At 27.6% G+C, this 1,718-nt stretch overlaps 1 protein-coding gene across 1 annotated transcript in view; it reads right to left on the bottom strand.

Moving 5' to 3' along the window:
* Nucleotides 1-1,011, bottom strand: part of LOTGIDRAFT_176683 (hypothetical protein) — a gene marked incomplete at both ends in the record, with an annotated part of 8,721 nt that extends 7,710 nt beyond the window's left edge. The window contains 2 exons of the mRNA XM_009055863.1: nucleotides 472-559; nucleotides 838-1,011. Coding sequence (XP_009054111.1) covers nucleotides 472-559; nucleotides 838-1,011 — 262 coding nt within the window. The remainder of the gene's footprint in view (nucleotides 1-471; nucleotides 560-837) is intronic.
* Between the last annotated feature and the right edge of the window lie 707 nt (nucleotides 1,012-1,718).

Below are 1,718 nucleotides of genomic sequence, written 5' to 3' on the forward strand. Positions count from 1 at the left end.
CTCCATATATTATATACACAAGTTAAGTATAAATAGATAAACTCTATCATCAATTTAATTTAGTTCAAATGCATATTTTCTTCTATGGAATCTAATATTTCTTGATTGACTGAAATCTGAGAAATATCAATATTGTTTCCAATTTAGTGTTGACTGACTGTAATATGCACTTAAAGGTTAATTCAGATATTTTAAGTTGAGATCACATAGTAGCCAAAAAAAACTAAGAGAAATAATATAAAATATTCACCACATTAAAAAAAAAACAAAGAAATAGCTGTTCAGAAATGCCCCTGAATGTTACAATATATTTTATAGCAGATCAGGCCTGCTTCCAGATTCTAAAACTTATTTATATGAAATTTCATTTATAACACAGGATTTGTGACACAGTGTAGGCCTACTAATATTACAAAGATGTTTTTTTAATAAAGGTCACAAATCCTGTTTTATAAGGGAATTCCTTGTTACCATCAAATTGTTTTAGAGAGCTGTAAACAAGCCAGATCTCTAATGAGAGAATAAGAATTAGTACTGTCTGTAATAATTCCATTATTGTCTATAAACAATAAAATAAATTTAATTTATACTTTAACAATGTATATATAACAAAATAATAAATATAAAGTTTCTGACATTACAGCATAGTCAGGTAAAATAATTTATGGACATCTGGAACACTTAAGAATTTACTTTATTATAAGGTAGCTAGATCTGACCATGTAATAAATAAATATATCCAGTGGTTTTTCATAAATTGTCTCAATTACCATCTACCTTCAAATAAGGCAAACTGTTGATGTTATAAGATTATTTATCCCTGATGAACATACACACCTTTAACAAGCTCTGTAGAGAATTAACAATATACAATAACAGTAGCATAGAGTCCTGAGCTTTACATTTACATGAATATACAATAGAAATTAGGCGGACATTACATAAACATATTAAAATAGTCAACACAGCACCATCCTGATTTAAAGACACTTGACTATTCTTTCTACACATTCACACTTCTTATGATCATATATTGATAATGATACAGGCAGTCTGGTAGTTTGATAATGAATGAAAGAATACATTGTATATAACTTTGAGCAATATGGTATCAGAATATTGCTTATCATAGAGCATAAACTTTCTTACACCTTATGTCTATGTGATAATAAACAACATCTTGAGAATTTGTTAGAGAACTAGTCTAGATTAATCCATTTATACTGTTCTAAAATATCACTCAAACTTAAATGCTACAAAAATCCTAATTCAAAACTTGTCAATTTTTTAACGTCAATGCTATTCTATAGTGATTTAAAGAATATTTCATAGGCTTATCAAAAAATTATTGAGGAAATTTAGAAAATTATATCAAGATCTTCAGTATTCAACAAAGCTGAAGACAAAAATTGAATTGATAAAACTTGGTCATATTTTGTTCTCATATGCTAACTGGTGGTTCCAATGAAGAAAGCCTTCCAGTTAGTAAAACAGATTTGATGTGTGGTGATTGAAAATCTATTTATCTTCCACGGAATGATATTGAAACAATCTAATTAAAACTAAATTACAATTTCGTTTTATTTTTTTTTCAGTCTCCATTGTAAGCTAAGAACTTCGCATACTGTTGATGTTCATTTCCATAATATGACAAATTATGAAATTGCTGATAGTGTCAACATCAAACAACCTAGGTATGTAAAATAGAGACTGAAAAA

The sequence above is a fragment of the Lottia gigantea genome (assembly GCF_000327385.1).
Source record: "Lottia gigantea unplaced genomic scaffold LOTGIsca_2576, whole genome shotgun sequence".
In the NCBI taxonomy this organism is placed as follows: Eukaryota; Metazoa; Mollusca; class Gastropoda; family Lottiidae; genus Lottia; species Lottia gigantea.